At 54.1% G+C, this 22,111-nt stretch overlaps 7 protein-coding genes across 7 annotated transcripts; 4 read left to right on the plus strand and 3 right to left on the minus strand.

Moving 5' to 3' along the window:
• GCG54_00007757 (Cryptochrome-2) lies at positions 1 to 1,982 on the plus strand (the record flags this gene model as incomplete). Its single annotated transcript, XM_045407734.1, has 2 exons — positions 1 to 212; positions 269 to 1,982. Coding segments are annotated over 2 exons (1,926 nt in total), but the record flags the coding sequence as incomplete, so codon positions are not given.
• Positions 1,983 to 3,455: 1,473 nt separating this feature from the next.
• GCG54_00007758 (uncharacterized protein) lies at positions 3,456 to 4,988 on the plus strand (the record flags this gene model as incomplete). Its single annotated transcript, XM_045407735.1, has 1 exon — positions 3,456 to 4,988. One exon carries the CDS (start codon positions 3,456 to 3,458, stop codon positions 4,986 to 4,988), a length of 1,533 nt encoding a protein of 510 aa, XP_045259470.1.
• An 888-nt stretch (positions 4,989 to 5,876) lies between these two features.
• Positions 5,877 to 10,226, plus strand: GCG54_00007759 (uncharacterized protein; the record flags this gene model as incomplete). The annotated part of the gene is made up of 3 exons (XM_045407736.1): positions 5,877 to 6,767; positions 7,132 to 7,662; positions 9,387 to 10,226. The coding sequence occupies 3 exons, from the start codon at positions 5,877 to 5,879 to the stop codon at positions 10,224 to 10,226; spliced, it is 2,262 nt and encodes a 753-aa protein (XP_045259471.1).
• A 409-nt stretch (positions 10,227 to 10,635) lies between these two features.
• On the minus strand, positions 10,636 to 11,380 carry GCG54_00007760 (uncharacterized protein; the record flags this gene model as incomplete). Its single annotated transcript, XM_045407737.1, has 3 exons — positions 10,636 to 10,932; positions 11,029 to 11,184; positions 11,237 to 11,380. The coding sequence occupies 3 exons, from the start codon at positions 11,378 to 11,380 to the stop codon at positions 10,636 to 10,638; spliced, it is 597 nt and encodes a 198-aa protein (XP_045259472.1).
• A 301-nt stretch (positions 11,381 to 11,681) lies between these two features.
• GCG54_00007761 (uncharacterized protein) lies at positions 11,682 to 12,359 on the minus strand (the record flags this gene model as incomplete). The annotated part of the gene is made up of 1 exon (XM_045407738.1): positions 11,682 to 12,359. One exon carries the CDS (start codon positions 12,357 to 12,359, stop codon positions 11,682 to 11,684), a length of 678 nt encoding a protein of 225 aa, XP_045259473.1.
• Positions 12,360 to 12,644: 285 nt separating this feature from the next.
• GCG54_00007762 (uncharacterized protein) lies at positions 12,645 to 13,465 on the plus strand (the record flags this gene model as incomplete). Its single annotated transcript, XM_045407739.1, has 2 exons — positions 12,645 to 12,773; positions 12,824 to 13,465. The coding sequence occupies 2 exons, from the start codon at positions 12,645 to 12,647 to the stop codon at positions 13,463 to 13,465; spliced, it is 771 nt and encodes a 256-aa protein (XP_045259474.1).
• Positions 13,466 to 15,069: 1,604 nt separating this feature from the next.
• GCG54_00007763 (acyl-CoA ligase-like protein) lies at positions 15,070 to 20,798 on the minus strand (the record flags this gene model as incomplete). Its single annotated transcript, XM_045407740.1, has 4 exons — positions 15,070 to 15,832; positions 15,882 to 20,486; positions 20,570 to 20,592; positions 20,739 to 20,798. 4 exons carry the CDS (start codon positions 20,796 to 20,798, stop codon positions 15,070 to 15,072), a joined length of 5,451 nt encoding a protein of 1,816 aa, XP_045259475.1.
• Between the last annotated feature and the right edge of the window lie 1,313 nt (positions 20,799 to 22,111).

Below are 22,111 nucleotides of genomic sequence, written 5' to 3' on the forward strand. Positions count from 1 at the left end.
GTCATTCGCTCAAACCGCGCCCCCCCTCCTAAACATACGATGCCCTCCCGCCCGCGCGTCATCTACTGGTTCCGGACCGACCTCCGGCTGCACGACTCACCCGCCCTCGCGGCCGCCCTCTCCCTGGACCCGGCCGTGCTGTGGCCCATCTTCACCTGGGACCCGCACTACGTGTACCGCGCCCGAGGGGGTCTGAACCGGTGGCAATTCCTGTTTGTCAAGGCCCAGGGACACAGTTTGAATCTTAGATTATTGACCGAAGCGACAGGCTAGATTGTCAAAATGACTTGTCGGAGAGCATCACCAAGCTCAACCCCAAGTCGAAGCTGTTCGTGCTGCGCGAGGGCCCGCAGACGCTGTTCCCGAAGCTGTTCAAGGCGTGGGAGGTGACGCACCTGGTCTTCGAGAAGGACACGGACGCGTACGGGCGCGAGCGGGACGAGGTGGTCATCAAGGCGGCCGAGAAGGCCGGGGTCACGGTGATTGTGAAGAGCGGGCGGACGCTGTGGGACAGCGACGCCGTCGTGGAGAAGCACGGCGGCAAGCCGACCATGTCCATGGCGCAGCTGCAGGCGGCGGGCGCCAAGGTCGGGCCCATTGCGAAGCCGATCCCGGCGCCGGAGGCGCTCCCGGACCCCGGCGAGATGCCGGTGGACTTTGAGCCGACGCCGCCCAAGACGAAGCCGGACTTTAACAAGGAGCAGCGCACGGAGGGCGACTCCGCGTATAAGAAGATCTCTGGGCCGGACGGTGACTTTGCGATCGAGACGATGGAGGAGCTTGGCTTCCCGTCTGCGACGACGCCGCACCGCGGCGGAGAGACGAGGGCGCTCGCGATGCTCGAGGAGATCTTGAAGGACAAGAAGTACACTGCCACGTTTGAGAAGCCCAAGACGAGCCCGGCGGCGTTTGAGCCGCAGTCGACGACGCTGCTGTCGCCGTTCCTGCACTTTGGGGCGCTGTCTGTGCGGGAGTTCTACTGGAGAGCGAAGGAGGTTATTGATAAGTATAAGGGAGCTGCGAAGATACCGGAGAACCTGCTGGGCCAGCTGTTGTTCCGCGACATGTATTTTGCGGCGCACGCCGCGTTGGGGTATAAATTCACCCAGACGGCGAACAACCCCTACTGCCGATTCATCCCGTGGCACTTGCCATCCAAGGTCGACTCCAAGACGGGGCTCATCACTGGCGAGTACCACGTCGATTCCAAGCAGGCCGACGAGTGGTTCAGGAGGTGGAAGTATGGACTGACGGGGTTCCCGTGGATCGACGCCCTGATGCGTCACTTGCGAGAGGAGGGATGGATTCACCACTTAGGCCGGCACTCAGTGGCCTGTTTCCTCACTCGAGGGGGGTGCTACATCGACTGGGAGCGCGGCTGCGAGGTTTTTGAAGAGTGGCTCATTGACCACGAGCCGGCCGCCAACGCAGGCAACTGGCAGTGGCTGAGCTGCACGGCTTTCTTCTCGCAGTACTTCCGGTGCTACAGCCCGGTTTCGTTTGGCCAGAAGTGGGACAAGCACGGAGACTTCGTGCGGCGTTGGGTGCCGGAGCTCAAGAAGCTAGACGCCAAGTACATTTACGAGCCGTGGAAGGCGCCGCTGCCGGATCAGAAGAAGGCCGGAGTGCGGGTGACGGGGCGTGGGGAGAAGACGGAAGAGGGAGTGTACCCGAAGCCCATGTTCGACTTCAACGAACGGAGAACAATATGCCTCCGGGCGATGAAGCAGGCGTACCAGGTCGGGCTCCACGGGAACGACAAGAAGGTGCGGGATGGCAGCTGGCGGGAGCTGTTCGAGGGCGACGACACGGAGATGATGGACGAGTTTGAGAGTGACGACGGGGCGCGGGCGGACGACGCGGATGACGATGACGGCGACGACGGAGCGGCCAGGGCAAAGGGCGACGAGATTACGCCGGCCAAGCGGGCTGCCGAGGAGGGCAGCGCCGAGCAACATGCCGACAAGAAGCAGAAAGCGTAGGAGTAGAAAATCCAAAGCAAACATTCTGTCACTTGTCGTTTCTTCGGTGATCCGCCAGTTCGCGACAACGGGCTTTGGTTTCGGTTGGCAAAGCGATGCGCCCTATGGGAATTGCAGAGCGCCCCTCCACTAACGTCCAGGGTCCCACAGCAAGTTGTTGGGGATTTCTTGGTGGCCTGATGGGCGGCATTCGCGCCGTTCGGGGTCTGTCACTTCTCGCGGTGTTCTTCCATGTGAGCTGCCAATCAGGACTTGGTGTTGCAAGCTAGCAGTACCGAGGACATGGATCTGAGGGGGAGACGACCGGAGCAGCAAGCAGGCCCGTCCGGCGTTTGGGCGGCACAGGGGCAGGGCGGCCGCAGCGACCTGAGGTGATGATCTGATCTTGGCCAGCGGATGGAGAGGATGGATAGGGGGTTCGAACGGTGGTCTGCAGGGGGCAGGGCCTCTGCGGAGAGTCCCTTGACAGGAAACTTTATTGCGCGGCCGCCCATTTCCTGATGCAGGAAGTGCTGGCGGTTGAGCTGCTAAATTGACTGCAGACAAGACAGGATGGTGCCTTTGGTTGCTGTTGGTGCTGGATCTGTCGTCCAGGGATTGATGCTGCAGGCGTGCGGATGTCAAAAACGTGGTCCAGTCTGGGTACCCAGAGTTTGCATCACAAGATGCAAGGACAATGTGGTTTCCTAAGAGCCGCTACATTTCTGCGTGTTTCTGAGGATGGAAACATAGGCAAGGGGCTGGGTGCCTTGGACTGCCATCATCGTTTGCCATCACCGAGGAGAGACCACGTCTGTGGTTTTTGTCATTGGCTGGGTACAAAGGTAGCCTGGCAGGCAAGCAGTGTTCAAGCTTTCGGGAGCTGAATGCAGGCTATTAGGCGGCTCCAAAAGGAATAGACAAGTTTCTCCTTGAATACATAGCCTGTCCAATTTTGCGGTGCCTGGGACGTACAGCGGAATGATGAAGTTGTGTGGCAGCGAGTTTCGACGAGCAGTAATACGCCGTTGCGCAAAACTCAACCTCAGCCAGTGCAATTTGCGGCCCGTGCCTGCAGCATAGGCCCTGAGATCGGGCAGTGCCAGCCAGATCTGGCCAATCAAATGCACAAGCTTCCGGAGGCAACCAGTCTTCGCCTGAAAGCAACCAATGACATTCATCCTTTGTCCTTCCCCATTCAACGCCACCATGAGGCTCCATGCTCGCACAACGGCAACTACATGCCTTTATGGCTTGCAGACTGCGATCCGATTGACTCATGTTTGGGAAAGGGCCATCAAGTAAGGAAGGTGGCATTCTCCCTGTCGTGCTCATTCATGAGGTATAAGAATACAAGACTGCTCTCTCCCATCAAATCCGAAGAGGACATCACACACCATCATCACCACCACAACGACAACGTCAACCTCACCACTCTTAATACCATCACATTCTCCCCGCAATATCCGATTGACAGCCAAATCAACACTCAAAATGGTCACTACCACCCACGATAATGCAGGCGACGCCATCGAACTTATGCCAGAGATCCGCGCAAACACCGCCGATTTTGACCCCAGCAGAAAACTGACCGTCAGCGTCGACCGCCAAACTCCAAATGAGCCTGCTACTGGAATCTCCGTTCGCCATGGTGGAAAAGAGCATGCCCTCGACATTCACCTGAACCGCACTATTCGCGTGCCCGACAACAGAGACATCAACTCCCTCCCTCCCGGCCTTGGTCACTTCCCGCTTTTCAAGATTCGCGACTACCCCGGCATGCCCAAAGACATCCTCGACAAGGGCGGCATCTTTTTCCCCATGTACCAACGCGAAGCCATGTGGATTAGCTTCACTGCCGCTGCCCCCTTCGCCATCAAGATCTACGTTGGCGGCGTCAACGCTGTTTCCGGCTTCCCCATGACGGAGAACGAGAAGACCAAGGAAAAGAGACAGAAGATGCTAAGCAGCGGCAAGTCAATCCAGGACTACATGGTCGTCCCTGAGCAGCATTGGCTCGACGGAATTGCCTCCGAAGATGGCAAGATTCGGCAGTTCGTTGCGGAGCCCAAGGGCAACGGCTTCTCTGTCGAGGCCCAGGTCACTGGCGAGGAGAAGGTTGGCGGTATTCAGATCGAGATCATCCCCATCAAGAAGCATCTTCCCACCGAATTCGATGTCCGCTATGAGAATAAGGAGCAGAAGGTCACCACTCGCACCTTCAACCTGGCCGAGAAGGGTCTCACCCCCGACAGCACTTGGAAAGATGTCAAGGAACGCATCCGAGACGAATTCGACATTGCCGTTCAGGACCAGTCCCTCTCCAAGTACACCAACGCGACGAGGCGACACCGAGAGATCGGAATGGACTTTGACGATGAGATCAAGCTCGGCGACGTCTATTTCCCGCCTCAGTCCTTCACTCTGAGTGTTACACACGCCCAGCCAGTTCACCGAGGCGGTTATTTCGGGAGGTGTAGAAAAGGCGGTCTTGGCAGCCAGGGACCTATGACCTTGATGTCCTGTGCAGCTCTCCCGCCTGGAATGGCGAAGTCAGATACAAGGGCGCTTGAAAGCGCACCTGCGCCGACCCCGAACGTCAAGGAAATGGGTCTCGCAGCCGGAGGTCTGATCACACAATCAATCGAAGCCGACCCATACCCTGCAGATGTGTGGGATATCGAGGCCTCGGTGATGATGAACCTCACAATCCTGGACATTGAGTCGTTTTCTGCGCTCACCGGCCAGCCGGCTCCGAACACGCCTGTCGACGCCAAAACATATGCTCAGTACGGTTATCCCTTTTTCGAGCTCTGGGGTGAAGAGAAGAGTGGTATCAAGGGCGAGTTTCAGGAGGGCAAGAGCGTGGCCCAGTTGATGAAGGAGGCGGCTAATGCTGATGGCAAGTCGTACTCAGAGGAGGAGACAGTCATGTTCAAAACCTTGATCATTGGTCGCACGCCCTTCAGAAGCACTTTCCGCCCAGTAGAGATTCTTTGCAAGGAGGTTCAGGATCTGCATGTTTGAAGGGTGTGAGAAGAGGGCCGGATCACGCATTAATTAGGACCACGTATGAAATAACGCAATCACAAAACACTTCGCAAAATATCTTTCAGTGTTCACAACTCTTGTTGAGGTGTCATGTGTCTTTCTTTGAGTAGGTTGGTAGTTACTTCGCCTGACTAATGGGCACCGGACGCCTCGGTGGTGTTGGCGGTGGCCTGGTGGGTTAGTTCCGACATCAGCATTCTCACCCGCGAACAGCTAACCCGCGAGGGCAGTTGGAAGTCCAACTACCTGATGAACAATTTTTGCAAAACCTTATCATTCTGATGGGTTCTTGCCAGAAGTCACCCCTCACTAGCTGCAGCCAAGCTGCGGGAAGCAGGCTGATGGAACACGATGATGCATCTCTATGCTCAATGCTTGGCTCTCGTCTTCTTATCGACTCAGCACTCGACCAGGGCCTGCTTCTTTTCCAATTTTCCCCTCTGATTTTCGCCGATGTACCCATTATTTTTGGCCAATTGATATCAGCTGTGAGACTCTGTCCTCTTCAACCCCGCACGAGACAACAGTTTGGAAGTTGAGTAATGCAGTGTTGCGGTTTCATGATCCCCGAAGAACCCGGACTTGGTCGATCCTGTTTACTATTAGGTCCCGAATGGATATTAGTAATCTGGCAAAACCCGGGGTTCAGTCGTATCTTAGAAAGCTTCGTTGGTGTCTTTCGGGTCATGTGCAACTCTTGACCGAGACGACGAGGTTACTTGAGGTTTGGCGTGACGGCTGGTTGCATGGGACTTCTGTACCTCGAAAACTCCACTTCACTGTATAAGTAGCTCGCACGTCTCCCCCCGCAACTTTAGATCTCTGCTATGGAAAGGTACTAAGAATCAGACCAGACCAACCGCCATGGACCTCTCACAGCTCACCCAAAAGACCCTCCAGGTCTCACGAGGATTCACCTACACCTACTACACATCCCCTCCCCAGAAATCCAAGCCCACTCTCGCCCTCTTCCACGGCTGGCCCGACTCAGCCAAACTCTGGGCAGGCCTGATCAACGATCATCTCATCCCACACGGCTACGGTGTCTTCGCCCTTGACTGCCTCGGCTATGGCGGTTCATCCAAGCCCACCGACCCGAAGGCGTACGGCTGGCAGCACATGACGGCCGACATTGTCGAGATCCTCGACGCCGAAAACCTCGACCAGGTCATCTCTCTGGGCCACGACTGGGGCAGCGCCCTCGCCCAGCGTCTCTACAACTTCCACCCCGCCCGGGTCTCGGCGCTCGTCATGGTGAACGTCACATACATGCCCCCGATGGGCGACTTCGACCTCGACACAGTGAACAACATCACCCGCCAGGTGTTCGGCGCAGGCCTCTTTGAGTACTGGCACCTTTTCGCCGCGGACGACGGGCCCGGCCTGATGAACCGCAACCTCGAGGCCGTGTACTGCGCGGCTTTCGGCGACCCGGCCTCTTGGCGTGACACCTTCACCAGCCCCGGCGGCATGCGCAGGTGGGTGACGGAGGGCAAGACGCAGCCCACGCTCCCGTACGCCACAGCCGAGCACAAGGCGGACTTTATGGAGCGCCTCGGCAAGGAGCCCGGGTTTGAGGCGCCGCAGTGCTGGTACAAGTCCATGGTCGCCAAGGTGCAGAACGAGGCGGACAAGTTGATCGCCGAAGATGCCGTGGCGGTGAAGGTGCCGACGTTGTACTGGGGCGGCGAGCAGGATGCCGTTTGCAGGCCTGCAGGTCTCCAGCCGAGTATCGAGGCTGGGCTTTTGCCTCATGTAAAGGTTGTGACGAGGGGGGGTGGGCATTGGGCGCTGCTTGAGACGCCCGCTGTGTTTGGTCAGGATGTGTTGGCATGGCTAGGGGAGACTTTCACGGAGGGCGACAAACCTGCTAAGTTGGCTTAGAACATGCTAATCTTCATATTGTGCATCTTCATCGCTGTGACGGCCGTGGTTGGCTTGAATGCACTTTCTCGTGTTGTTGGTCGAGGTCTCCGAAAGGGATTGTGGAGGTTTCGGCATGACAACTTTTCTAGACAGGCCTGTTGGTCCCGTGATTCGACGCACAACTTGGCCTATCGGATTATCATTCAGAATTAGCCCCTCTCTTCCACACGGGTGGTTGCTAACACTACCGCAGACTACAATCCAACAGAGAGCAATGACTGGTTATGCTCGCAGTCAGACCGCTGGCAGATTTCCGTACCGGCCCCTGAGCCCACTAGAGAAAGAGATCCGCCTCATTGAGGTTGATCCTCTCCACAAGATCGACACACAATCGCCGGTCCGCTGTCGTTTGAAGCACGCCAGTCTGTACACTAATCCTAAGTACATAGCACTCTCCTATGCTTGGGGAGACTCAACAGCCACTCGCGCCATCATCCTAGACGGACGAAACGTTCAAGTCACTGAGAATCTGGAGTCGGCGCTGAGGCATGTGGCGAGCAGCTTTGGGAACGATGAAGAACCAGGGCCGACACTATGGGTCGACGCTATCTGCATCGACCAGCACAACGAGTCTGAGAGGACGCAGCAAGTCGCCCAGATGGGCGCCATCTTCAGCACGGCGACAAGAACCATGATATGGCTGGGACCGGCCGACGAGCATAGCGACCTTGCTATCGAGACGCTGCACACACTGGGGAGGAGAGGACTAAGGCTCCACGACCACGTCCCCAGCTGGACCAAATTTCCATTTTCCGACACCCCATCCACTCGCCGAGTGATCAGAACCCAGAAAATTCTCGACGGAATTCTGGCCAATCTCTCTCGAGGGGGTTCGACAAAACTAGCGGCAATAAGTTCGCTTTTCGGCAGACCCTGGTTTCGGCGTGTCTGGGTCATTCAAGAACGTGTGTTGTCGTCCGATACATTTGTTTGCTGCGGCGGTGCAGACATTGTTTGGGGCAGGTTCTTTTGGGGCTTTTGGCTCCTGTGCGGCCTACGAGACTATCTCAACATCGTCGGCACCGGTGTCGGGCGGCAAGACAGCTCTGCTTTGGCGCTGTTTCTCACGACGGCTCTGGACAGAGTGATTCCAGTCGCTTTTACGCGGTCAAACTCGTCGTTCTTTACGTTGTTTTCCTTGTTATCCAGAATGGCAACCACCCCTCAGCAGCAGCTTCAAGCCTCGGACCCACGGGATTATGTCTTTGCGCTTCTGGGACTTATTGATCCAGAGAAGAGCCCGTCGATTGTTGCAGATTACAGCAAAGACTGGAGCACGGTGCAAGTTGAAGTTGCTACAGCTTGCTTGAGCTTCTACGGCCCGAGACTACTTTCGTTTGCGGGTACATGTCAGGAAAACGGAACAGCAGCTGCGAACGTACAACGAGCTCCTTCTTGGGCGCCAGACTGGTCATCACAATACATACCGCAGCCTTTGAGCATCACCTCCGACTTTGTTGTTCGGGGCGGGAACCTACGAAGTGCGTACTCTGCTTCGGCAGGCCGTCCGCAGAGTTTATCGGGATGCTTCATCTCAGGCAAGCGGATGTCGTTAGAAGCCTTGCGTGTGGACGACATAAAACAGGTGGGGTCACCGAATGTTGAAGCGGACAATCTTGCAGGTGATTTGGCGCGTGTAGCTTCTCTCGCATCGTGGATCGAAGACCTTGAAGTCTTGGTGGGAGAGACAAGTGAGGTATACACTACTCCGACCGATGTGCAAGAGGCTCTGTGGAGAACCCCGATTGCAGATAGGGCATATGCGTATAATTGGGAAACGGAGAGGGCTGGTTTAAAGACGTTTCAAGCGTACCAAGCTCTTAGGAGCGGCGTGGTCTGCCAAGGCGTGAAGTACGCCAATATCGCGAGCGTCAAACTACGCAGAAGACGGCCTTTTGGATGTATGAAAGGGTATATTGGACTTGGACCTTTGGAAACGAGGGACGGAGACTCCGTGTGGGTTATACTTGGTGCAGATGTGCCTTTTATTCTCCGTCCTGTTACTGACGGTGGCTTCTTGGTTGTTGGAGAGGCGTATGTTCACGGGATCATGGATGGGGAATTTGTCAAGTCTCGGACAGGACATTTCCAGACAATTGAGGTCATATAAATCTTCAGCTGAATCTCTTACCGAATTTCCTTGTTCCAAGTGGAAAGAAGTCGAAACTGTTGCTTTCAAAAACCGAAAGCAAAATAGAATTTGTACAAAATGTCCCCAGTATAGGCCCAGATTGTACTGTCTCGTGGTTTTGGTTCGTGAGAAGGTCTAATACTTACAATTAGATACAAGAAATTGATAAACGCTGAGTTCCCGGGCGGTATCAGTCGAACAGTTAAAACGCTCCAGACTCTGTGAGGCGACGTTGGAAGCACAGTGTGCGTATCAGCGACCGGATAATTTAGCACTATGTGTTGGTACAATTTAGCGCAACTCCTCTCGTCGGGCAGCACTTGCATTTCCAAACTTCTTCATCCTTGCACCTCACCAACATGGCGATTCAGATTCTCTCTGACTTACACTTGGAGTCGCCCAAGGCGTATGACGTCTTTAAGATCACCCCGAAAGCCCAAATCTTGGCTTTGCTGGGAGATATTGGAAATATTGCGGCTCACAAGCACGACTGTCTCACCTTCCTGACCCAACAACTTCGCCAATTCCGCGTCGTGCTGTTCGTCCCCGGAAATCACGAAGCGTATCGATCAAGCTGGCACGAAACACTCGAGATTCTTCGCGCATTTGAGAAAGACGTTAGTGCCAACCCGTCGCTAGGGCAATTTGTCTTGCTGGACCGAACAATTTTCCAGGTGCCCGATACGAACATCGTTGTATTAGGGTGTAGCCTCTTCTCTCACGTTCCTCCTGAAAGCCACGACCACGTCTCCATGGGACTACAAGACTTTTTTCAAATAGAAGAGTGGGACATTGACCCGCATAATATCGCCCACAAACGGGACCTGGCCTGGCTCAACACCCAGGTCACAGAACTCGAGCAGTCTAATGTGCGGATCATCATCTTCTCGCATTGGAGCCCTTCAAATGACAGTCGTGCTCTGGACCCGAGGCATGCTACAAGCCCTATCACGCCAGGCTTTGCGACGGATCTGTCGGATGAAGCATGCTTCAAGAGCGGCAAAGTCAAGATTTGGGCGTTTGGCCACACGCATTTCAACTGTGATTTTACTGTTGAACGGGATCAAGGAGCTGAGCCTTTGAGGCTTGTTACAAACCAAAGAGGATATTACTTTTCTCAAGCCGCTGGCTTTGATGAGGAGAAGCTTCTAGAGTAGTCTTAGCAAACACAAGACTTATTTATAGCCAAACGAAGCCCAAAGAATTGTTATATTTAATTTGAATCCCGGGAAATTCATGTGATGAAGTAAGTTGAAGCTTGTCCATAACGGTTGACAACATTTGGCACGTGATTAACGACAGGATTGATACTTTTGTGTTTGATCTTGTCTTCCTAGAATCCTCCCGCAGGCATCACTATTCCAGAAACAACATTGTCAATTTGTCAATTGACGTCATCAGACTTGACCAATTTTGTAATTGAATTCTTAACAAACTGCTGATGCGAACTCTGATTCCAACACGTATCAATTTGGAAAAGACAGCAGAATCTACCAAAAGCCAAACTCTACTACGGCAACTACGAAACTATGCTTACATTTGTGGTCCAAAAGCGGATACAAAGATTCAAAGACCGAGGCGCTCCTTCCACCACTTTTCTTTCTTCGATCCATGAGTAACAACATCAGCGATGCAAGGTTCCACAACAGCTCTCTGAGCACTCGTCAGACTTAGAGCCGAAGACTTAGTCGCAAACTCCAGCAACGCCTGAGCATCCGCGGCATCGGTACGCTTCTTGGCCGCTTGAGCTCGCAACCCGCAAGAGTTGATCTTGAAAACAATAAGATCACTTGGCGAGATGTAGGGGATAACACCGTTTGGCACGGTCCTAACTTCCAATGCAGCAGTTGGCATATATGGAGACTGAATGTCATAATGTTAGAAGAAAGTCATTTTACCGTCTTTTGATAGAACGCGATGACGAAGAATCGTTAGCGTCTTTCTTGAGGGTTAACTGACCTGCCATTGAGGAGTGATGTCAATTTGAGTATACGTTGACCCATGCTTATAGTAGAAAAATTGGGCTTGTTGAATGAAGGGAGAGTTAGGAAGGCTCAGGAGCCTCTGCTTGACTCCCTGCGGAGCACTATCGATGTTGATAATGAAGTCAACGTCCTAAGACCAAATTAGCTTGAAGAAAAGTACACACGTGCTTGATATGATATACCTCAGTGGTTCTACCATTGGGCAGATATTTCCAAAGAGCTAGCCCGCCAATGACTGCAATCCGGGCATTGGAGAACTCTCTTATCCCCTTAAGAACAGAAATGACTTCAGAGGCGGCAGCTTCAAGTTGGATACGAGTAGGCATGGTTATAGAATGATGAATATAATGTGTAATATACAAGTGATGAATACAGAGACGAATGTTGTGTGATGCGATACTGGAATATTCAAGCCATTGTCACACGGAGATTCGGCCTCTATTAATACAGAGAATATGATGCCGATTGACATTTGGAGCATTCCTTTGGCGCTGCCTGCCTGCGTCCCAACGACCAAACCAACAGCATTTCTGGGCGCCACAGAATCAGTCTGTTCCATTGGATGGTTTCGTCTGGAGAGGCCGCACCAACACGAGGAGTTATGGTCGTGTGTAATAGGCCATGCTCTCATCCTTGAAAGTTCGCGGAACTGGTGGGGACCAAATATATTCTGGGAGGAGAATCTCCAAAATATTCCAGGAGAAGTGAGCGGAAATGAGAGACATCTAGCTTGTCGTGTGATGTTTCGGGGTCGACGGAACCTGGGATCGTCGTGTAGTAGGCGGCTAAGTCTGGATCCAGATCATCACGAACCGACTCACTGGTCACATCGTCTGACTCGTCGCGTCGAATAATGATCGTGCGAAGCGCCGGGCATGTTTCTGCCAACCGTTGGCACGTCCTGGCAAGTCTGCCGAATTGGTACCATCGAAGAGCTACATGTCTGAATCTGGCTAAGCCATCCACGCTGAAAGCCTCCATGAGGTCGGTTGCGTTGGATGAGCTACCGAGGTAGACGACTGTGCTCTCCAGATTGACCCAGTAGGCGCCAAAACTTGTCGCTAATCCTGGTCCTCGGAGGGGCGATGTGTAAAGTTTCCTCAGCAGCCGCCGAGACTCTCTGCATGCGAGTCCGGCCAGATATGGCACCTGCCCGACGTAGGCCATTGCCCAGGATGAGCAACCTCCGCAGTCTCTGCTAACCGCGGCCCAAACAGTCGGCTCCGAAAGTGCGTCGCCCCATATTTTCATTCGCAGTTCGGGAGGTAGAGCTTGGAAAAGGGCAAAACTCTCCAAGTGCGACATTTCTGACAAGGTGGACATCACGTCCCAATGTGACTGGTGATCAATCGTTGGTTGGAGGTGTTTGTAGATGGCAAGTTCATTGTGATAGGCTGTCCAAGCGCCGAACCCATTCAGCCCAATGTCCAGTGAATCGCTAAATTTAGCGCAAATCAAGACAGCCAAACCTCTCCCGTCCCAACGAACCTAGAACATCACGTGTGATAACACTTCATGCTTGTGTGTTCTCATCATCCACGTCTGCCAGCAGCACCAGTATTATCTTTGTATTTTCACAACACAAAAAAAATGGACATGTCAGATGACTCGGAATCGTTTGTAGCATCGATAGCATGCGCACTCAAATCTTCCCAAATTCCCGGCGTTCTATGGGGCCAGCATCTACTCAATGTTCACGGCATACCTTCGATCATCTCAGTGAGTGCTTTGACCAATGCGATGTTGAATTTGGTCCTAACACCTTTCAGTCGGTTGATTTCGTCGTTCCAGACGAGTTTTTGACGGCCGGAATCGATGCTATCGGCAGGATAGATACCCTCAGACCGTGTCCTCACCCAGAAACTTGCCCAACAAGCTCACAAGAAAGACACACGCCTCCGCCCGCCCATCACTTTCACATCGACCAATCAGAAATCACGGTTGGTATCTATCTTTATTCGGAGACTCTTTGGTTCTTACCACCTCTGGACAGCAATCTATTGTGCCCAGACAAACTCCCGCCTCAATTCGTCCTCGCCTCCGATGACAGCGCTCTCCCTTCTTGGAGACCGGGTCATGGTTCAGGCGTCTTCAAGTCATCAAAAGAACCAGTGGTGGTCCCCAAAGCTCACGTTCTCTTGGAAGCATTCCTGCGCATTTATGCACGCGACTCGTCAACGCGTGTAGGGGCTTTCGCGATGCCAATGATAGGCTACGTGGAACAGTACATCGATGACAACGGACTCCTTGACGTAGAAGAGCTCCCGGAGCCACTTAAATCTTCCTACAAAGATCTGAGGCAGGGGGTAAAGCCGGTACGACAATGGACAAAAGAGCTAAAACAAGCCCTTGAGCTGCCCGAAGAAGAGTCAGAATCCGACGAGGACAGTGATGAGGAAAGCGATTCTTAGCATCGGAGCAGCATCTTGTGAGCTGGGACGTTAAAAGAGCGGAAGATACTAAGTGCTTATGAGCTACTACTTAAACGGTGATAAGTGCACAATGTCAGCTGCAACTTTTAGCTATCCAAGGTAGTAAGAATATAAGGAAGGATTGACTGTCCAGACATGGCATTTAACTTGTTTCCATCAGAAATACCTGAAGAAAGGGAGATTGAGAAGGCACCACGAAACTACATGTAACAAGCACTAATGTATCAGCGTCGCGCACGACGATAAGCCCATGTCGATGTGTCCTCGCTTTTCGTATATTCAAATACTCAACGATCTTCACACGCCATTCATGTCTCGATCAAGTCGTGTTCCATTCGCGACAGCCTTTATGCTGCAACATGTGGTGACAAGGTCAATGCTTTTGTAACGACGCTGTAAACCTTTCTATGTCTAACAAACTCACACCCAGCCAGTTACGAAGCCCATGACTATTTAAGGACAGTCGAATATTTATGGACTAAACTTCCGCAAGAATGACTCGCAGGACACGTGCTAACGGAACTCGACAGAGTAGCCAGCTCTCGCGCACAGCCCAAAGCCTGCAATGAAGCTGTGCCCTCGATCGTTGATAAAAGCATGCGTACCGAATAAAGTTATGGAATAAACAAATCGTACTACGAAGAACAACAGAGACAAAGATAAACCGAGAGAACAAACCACCGTAAGGCTTACGACTTGCTCAGAACAAGAGCAGTCCCATCAGCTATGACAAGTCAGAATATGAGCCGTGCAACCCAAATTCACAACCACATTGCTGGCTTTTCTGGAGATCATGGAATGTGCGAAGTGTGTCTTATATAAGACAGAGCCGGGCCCAATTCAAATATTCGTGCCTGTAGATGTGGCAGAAAGTATCTTCCTATCGTGGACATCAAGACGTTGCTAACGGGAGCTATTGGTAGAATGGTATGATACTTTCGAGGGATTTGGAAAGCTGGGGCAAAGTAGTTTTCTCGGATCGATTGGTTTCTGGGCGTACCCCAAGGCTTTGGGATAGCTCATTCCAGCTTTGATCTGCGAATTCGGTAACTAGATGCGGCACCTTTGCACAGCGCTTCAACCGCCCTTTGCCCGCGTCCATCTCTGTCCTGTTTGAATATGACTGTATGGCGGAAGAATACTCACTAACATCTTGCGATGGAGAAACGTCATTAACTCTAAACGGCAAGATCTTGAGCCACTGACGGAGAAAGACCGGCCTGCAACCTGTTTAAAGACATGGTCACCCTATCTTGTCACTGATGAGAACCCGAGACATTGTGTGGATCTCATTTGAATCGCATTGTGAGGGGTTTTATATCGCTCTCGGGGTCTTGAGAGCGACAAGAACACACGCCCCGTGCTACGTTTTCCATGTCGCAAAAACCTTAGAAACAAAGGGCGATGATGAATTAAAAATGATCTTTTGAGGCATGCACGGGGAATCCTCTATCCAAACACTTCATAATCCCAACTACGGTATCGTAACCATGTCCGACGCCGCAGACTGCCACCCAAGGCTTAACAGAATAAAACACAAACCAAGCCCAAAGGGCCACAATGCCCCCCTATGTTCAATGCCATCAATGCCTCTTCTCCAAATCACTGGCAAGGTTCATGTGCATCAATGCTTGAGCAGTCCAGTCGTCGTCTTGGCCGCCGTCCTTGCTCTTCCACAGATCCATGCTTTCACGTCCATCAACACCGGGTAGATTGATCTGAGGTGGCGGTCCTCCCGGTCCTGCTCTCGACCCCGGCTTCGCTCCGACTGGCGGCGGTCCTTCGTCGCCACCGAATTGGTTGAAGTCGGGCAGGTCGTACCCGTGACCTTGCTGCGCGCTTGCCTGACCCTGGTACATTGTGCCTTCGTCGCCCGGCATCTCTGCGATTTGGCCCTGGGAAGGCAGGGCAGCCATGTGTCCGTGCTGCTGGTCGAACTCTTCCTGCTCCAGAATCTGTGGTGCGTGCTCGACATTGCGAAGGCTGGAGGAGCCAGGCGCCAAGCCACCCATACTACGTTGGCTGCCGATAGAAGCGCGGTGCGGATCGGGTCCGTCCTGAACACCAGGGTCGCCTCCCATACTTGCAGGATCCATGTCCCGAATGGCAAATTGCGCTAGGGTACGCATCTTACGAGTAACCCATCCGGCGAGGATCTTGCCGCGTTGCTTCTCGCCGAGGCGGGATCGGGGAAAGTCGCCCTTGTTGACAAAGGCTACGATGTCGACAATGATTTGATGCTCGTTAAGGATGGCGTTGACGATGACTGGGACGACGGAACCGAGATACGCCTTGCGGGTAATTTCGGCGAGTACGACAACGAGACCACCGGCTTGGAAGACGGCGCTGCGTTTGTTAGCACTTGTACAATACGGGGGTCGTGCACATGACTTACCATCCACCGCTGACAATGTTTCGGTGGCATCGTTCCACAGATGCTTCAATGTCCATGGGGAAGTGACTCAAACCGTTAATCTCGAATGTTTCACCGATGTTGCCGAGAACGAACAAGACCTGCATATCAACCTGTGCACCTCCAGGACCAATAGGCCTGCTCACGTTATGCAGGAAACCCAGGTCACCAGTACGGACGTACTGAATGCTCGGATCACCATCCACTGTCCGGCCGTCGAAACGCTCGGCGTCAAAAATGTCCTTGGAGCCATAGAAGCTCTTAACGCAAGCCTCCGAGTCCACCCAGATTTCACCGTACTCGCCATCGTGGCAGAGTAGTCGGCTCTCAGGATTGACGATGGCAATTTGTGTTGATACAGGGACCATGCCGGAATCCTGAAGGAGCAAAGCCTTAGAGTCTTGTTCGGGATCCACGGGGTAGATGAGTCCGCGACGCAAAGCCTTGGTGTCCAACCAGAGCTCGATAGGTTCGATGCACATGTATGATCTCGACGCGATCATAGGGTTAAGCACGTGCGAGTAAACAGTGTTGATGGCGGTTCTGTCGAGGCCGGTAGCGGCGAAGTGAAGCCGTACCTTCTGGAACACGTCCACGCGTGGCCTGCTCTCGGCCGAGATCATCATGTTCTTGAGCTCATGGAGGGTGAAACCCTTGCCCTGCATCATGGCCATGGCATGGTCCAGCATTTGCGGGGTAGCGTAGGTGTCCTTTATCTTGTACCTCGAAAGCGTGACGAATAGTGACATGGGATTTTGGGCGAACTCGACAGGTGAAAGGAGGTACGTCGGTGTTCCGATGTAGATACCCATCAGGCACGAGTGAATAAATCCGAGACCAGTTGTGCTGCGAACGCACCCAAGAACAGGGCGCGAGCTTGTCATCTGGCACGTCTCCTTCTGGACCTTGCACATGCCCAGAATTGTATCGTGGCCTAGTTGAACCGCAATACGGCGCTGGTCAGGCGTCCAATATGTCCAAATGATGACAGCATAACCCGACTGGATCCAGGCGGGTTGCATCATGATGCCGTTGTCTCTCAATCCGCTGCTCTGCTTAGGCGGCTTGGTCGTGTTGTAGTAGTGGGGTATCGGGGTCTTCAAAATGGACGCGGCCTGCTTGATGTGGTTCGCAACAGGCTTGAGCTTGACGAGGTGGTCGACATCTTGGTTGACCAGGACAGCCTTGACGCGGAAGTCAGCAACAACATGCAAGAACGCCGGAACGTCCTCATTCAAACGGTTCTGATCAAGGGGAGCCATCGGGATGACCACCGCTCCAAGGTTGATACAGGCGTGAACCGCAAAGACGAACTCCTCGGAGTGTGTGTACATGAGGATGAGATGGTCGCCTGGGCGGACCTTGACCTTATTCTTCAGGTACAACGCCACAGCTGCGACCTTCGTGTCGAATTTCTTCCAAGTAACGCCCTTGCCCTCCCTGCCACGACCATCTATGGTGCAGTAAGCGAGCTCTTCGGGTTGCCGGGCGACACGCCATTGGATGAGGTCGGTGATGCAACCGAAGTTGTTCAATGGCGTGGATGTGCGATCGTCAATGACAACTTCTCTTCTGTCGATACCAGAGTATTGCTTGTCGGCGGACATGAGGATATCGGCGCGTGAGTCGGATGAAATCGGCGACCAGATGCCTCCGATTGGGTCAACACCAATTGGCAGGTTGAGAACGGCGTGTTCAACACCGAACTTGACATGGACGCAGGGCAAGTTGCCCAGGTCGAATTCTCGCCTGCAAAGCATGTTACCGATATCTCTGCGTCCGTTCTTCACCACTCTAGGGAGAGAATTAGGAGCCGTAATCATAACACAATACAGCCTCAAGTGATGCTCCTGCATCAAAACATCCATGCACCTTTCGGCGAGAGAGTCGAGCAGTGCTGTGTCGAGTTGCCTCGGAGGTCCTCCTGAGGTGAGAGGGGCCGTTGACGCTGCTGGCGACTCAAGCACTACGATTGGTAGATGCTCTTCGTTTACAAAGACGTCGAAAGCCGAGCAGTCGTAGATCTTGGGTACGTTTTTGACAATGCTGACAACGAGATGCTGCACGAAGAAGTAGCGGTGCTCCGCGACTTCAGTACCGTGCTCTACCCATTCGACCTTCTGGCGGATTCGGTCCTCGTACAAGCCAAGGACGAAGATCTTGCCCTCAATTACCGTACCTAGCAAGCCGGTTCGCAGGAACTCGGGTTCCACAGGTGTCGGCGTCGGCTCACCTGGGTCGAACTTGTACGGACGGGCGTGGAATATTTGCTCTGTATGCTTAGGAAGAGCCCAGAATCCGCCCGACAGTGAAGGCGAGTCGACCCAAAGTTCTCCAACCGCATGTGGTGATGCCAGTAAGCCAGTCTCGGGGTCGACGACAGCCAACGTAGCATCGGGTATCGGATAACCAAACGCACCAACACGAACGGCTCCTAGCTCGCTAGTTGCTCGCTTCCGAGCCTCGTCTCCGATCGCGAGAACTACGACTTCGTTCGTTTTGAGGGCCTCTCGGTCTAAAAGTACCTCACTGAGCTCGTTCTTAGCGCGCTGTTCGGTAGTAGCAGTGCCCCCACCCCCAAGGAGACTGCCGAAGCCGTTGGAAGGTGCCGGTTTTACTTCTTCCTTTTCTTCCACATCGGACTCAACGTCACTACCCATGTCAAGTTTCAAAGGACATCCCATCCGCTCTTCGCCTCCGAGCCAATCACGGATACTGACAACCATGCCGCCATGTTCTGGCAGGCAGAGCATTGGCGCAACAACCTCACGAGCGCGGGGGTTACGCAGAGGCCTCAGCCATCTGTCTGCCAAGACCTCGTGGAACTCGCTGTCGACCGTCAGAGTATCGATCAGACAGAGCTTGACGGTTTGGAAATTGGGCTCCATGCCCTTCTTGAAATTTCTCGTTGTCATGGGATCTTGTTGGTAGTTGTAGGCGGCGCGCTTGAGACCGGGATAATCCGCAATCATTAGGCTTGCCTTGTACTTGGTGATGAGATGGGCATAAAGTCCGGCAACCTCAACCGCCTTGTTCTCGAGCCAAACGGTGGTGTGCCCTCCGTAAACAGTGAGGAGGACACCCAAGATCATACCGATGCCCTGTCTGGGATCCAAATATGACAGCAACGTCTCGCTTGTGGCTCCGGCACCGATGAGCCGGCCGTTCTTGTCTCGGAGGGTGCGGTTGAAGGTGTCACCCGGCCCATTTCCAGGCACCGTAGACACAATTGCGCTCAAGCATGCCATTTGGTGCATGATAGTCCTGTGGCTGAGCACAACGCCTCTCAGATCACCAGTAGGGGCCCTTGAAAATTCAATGTAGGCAAGGTCCGGGACCGTCAGAGGCGGGACATCATCTTTCCGCTTCGGGTGGAAGCTGCCAAACTCGTTCGTCTTCCACCACTCAACACCCTTGGGCCAATTCAGTTTCTGCGTTGTTATGTCGCGCTGGAATGTCTTCAGATTGTTGTCCGTGGTGAGAGCCAAATGCGCCTGAGTCGACGTGAGAATCAGGTTCAATTTCTGGTAGTCCTGCAAGTCATTGATGGGGACCGCCACGACACCGGCGATGAAACAACCCAGCAGAGCGATCGCAAAATCGATGACTTCTGTGTCGCGGTAAATAAGCGCAACTCGGTCTCCCCTGTAGAGCGAGCTCTTGTCTCGGATAACTTGTGCGACCTTCTCGGCTCTTGAGGCGAGCTTGTCCCACGTAATGGAGGCAATTTCTTTGCCTTTGCTGTCAAGAACCCAGTACGCGGGAAGTTTTGCTGTCGTCTTGCCCCTGTGCCTCAAGACAGCGGCGATGTTGTCAAACTTTGACATGGGGGTATTACTGTCATGCGGGTCGGATATGGCAAACGGGAGATCGCGAGGTTCTAGGGGCATCTGGTACTCTAGCGACTCTGGTGGAGGTAGGTCGTTTGCAGTCAGCATGGGTGGTGCCATGGCTGCCGTGGGCGAGAAGGCCTCGCCGGAGGAATATCTATGTCCTCCGCCGTACTCTTCATGGGGGGGCTGGTCAAAATTCTGGCCTCCAGTAAAGCCCGAGAAATAACCTGTCGTGTCCAACATCGTGCCCGTGCGGCTATCGTACTGGTTCTGCATCTGGTCTATGTAGGCGCCCTGCTGGTCGGGATTGAAGGCGTAATCGGTCGAAACCATAGTGCCTGATCGAGTGTGCGATTCGTTTGGGTTGCCCAAGAAGAGAGAATCATGCTGCTTCATAGTCGGCCGGTGCTCCGCGAGGGGGCCACCAGGTCTGAGGAGGCCCGCGGGGTTCATCTGGGGCGAGCCATAGTCGTCGCCTGGCGAGGTATATCCAGGAGATGTGTACCCCGCGGATCCATGACCTCCGTATGGTGATTGCGGTCGTCCAGAGGTTGGGGACGTCGGGCTCGTGGGATCGGAATCTCTACCGCCGAGGGCGGCCAGAGCGGCTGCTCGGTGACCATCGCTCGAGGGATGGATTGAACTGTCTGGTGAGTGTATACCCAGCCCGCCTCTGGTCTCGGGGGCGGCGGGAAATCCGGCTGAGCCAGGGCCCATGTACTGAGAGAGGAGCTGCGTTCGTCGCTTCTGGTATCTGTGAGGGAAGAGGGGTTCGTTAGCCGCTGTCGCGCCGGCGTGGGGATTTGGAGAGAGGACAAAAGGAGGGGAAATGCCTACCCTTTCTCTGTGATGTCGCCTTCCTACAAACAAAAGCGCGTCAGTCAATGCGAGAAAGTCAAGGTTTTGGCAGCGGCTGCGGGTGCTCGGGCACGATGCGCGCGCGTGAGGGCTGTCGAGGTGGTTTGGGGCGGGCTCGCCGCATGGCGCCACGGGGTCGCAAACGTACCTCCAACTCCTTCTCCAGCTCGTCGAGCTTGTTTTGCAAGTCGGGGCTTAATTGTGCCATGTTGGAGGATTTCTTGGGTCGACGATTGCAACGGTAACGATGGGAAGGAATGCGAAGAGGGTCTGGAAGTGGCCGAGACCCCCGGGTAAGGTAATGGGCGTTGTGGGGAGAGGTGGGAGTCGTCCAGAGTTAAGGATTAAGGTGAGGTAAAGGAGGGCCGATCGCAAGTCAGGGCACCAGAGCTGTCGATGTTGTGTTCACCCCGATGGCTGGTCGATGTCCCTGACTCTGACTCCGTTTCCCGACTGGCGGCTGCTCTCCTCTGTGCAGAGAGTGGGAAGAGCAAGTCAGGTCCAGCAGAGAATGCCCGGTGTCCTGCTGGTGTGGATTGCGGATTGCGGGCTGCGTGCGGGTGCAGGTGCAGGCCGTTCCTCATTCTCCTCCACCCAGGCAGTTCGTTCAGTCTCGTGACGTAGGTCGGGCCAGGAAGAGCACCAGGAGCAGCGGCTGCGTTACTGGGTTTGGCCAAAAATGAGGGTGGTGGGCGACTAAGGCGACCTACGAACCTGCCGGGTGCCAGTCCAGAGTCCAGGCCACTTCTCAGCAGTACGTACAGGGCGAGTTCAGGGTTCGAGGCGGGAACACGGGGAGTTGGGTGGTGCGGCACCCGGCCTCAACTGACAAAGATTGGTGGTGGTTGGCTGGATAGCAAGCAGCGATACGAGTGCGAAAACGTTGCGGTTGTCATACCCTGGAGACATGCAGGAGAGAACGGACAGCTTTTCGGCCAAGTAGAGCGCATGTTCTGTAGCAAATGGTGGAATCTGTATGCGCCGCGACGGAGCATCTCAAAGAGTGCTCGATGGGGGCATTCACTACGCAGTCCACACTCAGCGTCAATGAGGGGCAATTCTGGCAAGTTCATCCTGTTCACCCAGGCCGACAGCCGGTGTCAAGCTGATGATTAGCGTCGAGATCCCGGATTGCAAAGCCCAGCAGACTTTCAGGTACCCGCGAGGCAACAACTCGCAGGGGTTGGGGGTTCGGCTTTGAGGGTGAGGGGAGAAACATCAGCGCATGAGGCTTCATGTCACCGGCGGAAACACCTCGAAATGCGGCACTCGATGATAGCGTCATAGGGACAAGCATCGTTGAGGATCAAATCCGGGATGCGGTCGATGCCAGCAGCCCGAAATCAAGAATCGACCCAGAATAGTAGACGGCCGGCCGGAGGACGTCCCAAACGGGGCAGCCAAGTCACTGGATGACTGAAGGAGGTGACTGCCGGCCCTGGTCCAGCCAACGGCCCAACGCCTTCCATCGAATGCTTCCCTGTTGCGAGGTGCCCATCGATCTCACGCCCCTGGACCTGC

The sequence above is a fragment of the Colletotrichum gloeosporioides genome, assembly GCF_011800055.1.
Source record: "Colletotrichum gloeosporioides strain Lc1 chromosome Unknown consensus_77, whole genome shotgun sequence".
NCBI lineage: Eukaryota > Fungi > Ascomycota > Sordariomycetes > Glomerellales > Glomerellaceae > Colletotrichum > Colletotrichum gloeosporioides.